The sequence below is a fragment of the Guillardia theta genome (genome assembly GCF_000315625.1).
Source record: "Guillardia theta CCMP2712 unplaced genomic scaffold GUITHscaffold_14, whole genome shotgun sequence".
NCBI lineage: Eukaryota > Cryptophyceae > Pyrenomonadales > Geminigeraceae > Guillardia > Guillardia theta.
Genome location: NW_005434660.1, coordinates 690,069 through 691,487, shown reverse-complemented (window position 1 = coordinate 691,487; position 1,419 = coordinate 690,069). Strand labels below are relative to the sequence as shown.

At 60.5% G+C, this 1,419-nt stretch overlaps 1 protein-coding gene across 1 annotated transcript; it reads left to right on the top strand.

Moving 5' to 3' along the window:
• Positions 1-555: 555 nt before the first annotated feature.
• On the top strand, positions 556-1,364 carry GUITHDRAFT_135227 (hypothetical protein; the record flags this gene model as incomplete). The annotated part of the gene is made up of 5 exons (XM_005837521.1): positions 556-740; positions 787-871; positions 909-958; positions 986-1,101; positions 1,279-1,364. The coding sequence occupies 5 exons, from the start codon at positions 556-558 to the stop codon at positions 1,362-1,364; spliced, it is 522 nt and encodes a 173-aa protein (XP_005837578.1).
• Between the last annotated feature and the right edge of the window lie 55 nt (positions 1,365-1,419).

Below are 1,419 nucleotides of genomic sequence, written 5' to 3'. Positions count from 1 at the left end.
CGCCTCCCTCCCTCCTCCTCCCCCTCCCCTCCCCCTCCCCTCCCTCCTCCTCCCCCTCCCCTCCCCCTCCCCTCCCCCTCCCCTCCCCTCCCCTCCCCTCCCCCTCCCACTCCCTCCCTTCCCTCCCCGAACGCAGCAGGCATGCCGAAGAGACAAATCCAGGGTGTCCACCTCCCCGCTCATACCGCTTCTTACCGGCAGTCGGGCCTGCAGTCGGGCCCGGGGCTCACAGGGAACAGATCACTGAGATGCTGCTAGTAAAGCGGGGATGAGGCCCAACAACAGAGTCGCTCAATCGGGATGGCAGAGAAAGGACGAGGTAAGCGGAGCAGGAGCAGGAGCAGGAGCAGGAGCAGGAGCAGGAGCAGGAGCAGGAGCAGGAGCAGGAGCAGGAGCAGGAGCAGGAGCAGGAGCAGGAGCAGGAGCAGAGCACAGGAGCAGAGAGCAGAGAGCAGACTCTCAGTTCAGGAAGTAGCGTCGGAATGGATTTGCCGACACTGAGAGGAGAGATAAGAGGATTGCAGGAAGCAGATTGGATTACAGGAGGCGAGAGCGATGGCAAGGTGGAAGGGAGAACTCAAGGTTCTCGGGATAGTAGAGATAGTGATGATACTGAGGAGGAAGATGCTGACGGCAAACTTAGCTTCAGGGGGTTCCCCGAGCATCCCTCATCGACCCTTCGAGCTCGGAATGCCTGAGGATGACGAGGCGGTCGTGCACATCGCGGCGAGCAGGTTGAGGTCAGGAGCATGCTGGTGCTCGAGCTCCGCTCTGACTTGTGTACAGCCCGAACAAGTCTCTGCTCGTCCAGGAAGGGGAGGACGCTTCCAGCAACGAAGCGATACCCCCACCTGACAGAGATCTCTCACCTGTACCCTTCGTTGCGGAGCTCGACACGTTCAATGCAGACAGGCAAGGAGAAGGAGGAGGATGAAAACGAGGAGGAGGAGGAGGAGGAGTGAGGGTGGGGTGACGCGTGGCAAAGGTACTTCATGGACAAGGCCATGGCAGTGAAAGCTGTCTTATTCACCAAGAAAGCCAACGTTCCTTCGCTATGGCGCGAGCTAGCGGGAGCTCACAGTCAGGCGAGGGAGGGAGAGGGTACGGAGAGAGGATGACTCAGGCGGCAGACAACGTCTTTTGCTTCTGTGCGCCACACTGAAATCGAGCTGCTGGCACGTTTCGGGCTGGTGGAAGCGAATCTGCCGCGAATAATCCTGCTGTCTGCCGGTGAGGCATGCGGCGTGCGACGTGCTTGCTGCGCCTTAGCCGCCGCAGGGAGGAGGGAGATGTACACGGGCACCATCGACTTCAACTCCATCTCCTCCTTCATCCACAACTTCGCGTCAGAAGCTTCGAGGTGAGCTCCAGCCTCACGGAAGGGGAGGAGGAGGAGGGTCAGTGGGATGGGCAGGTCGA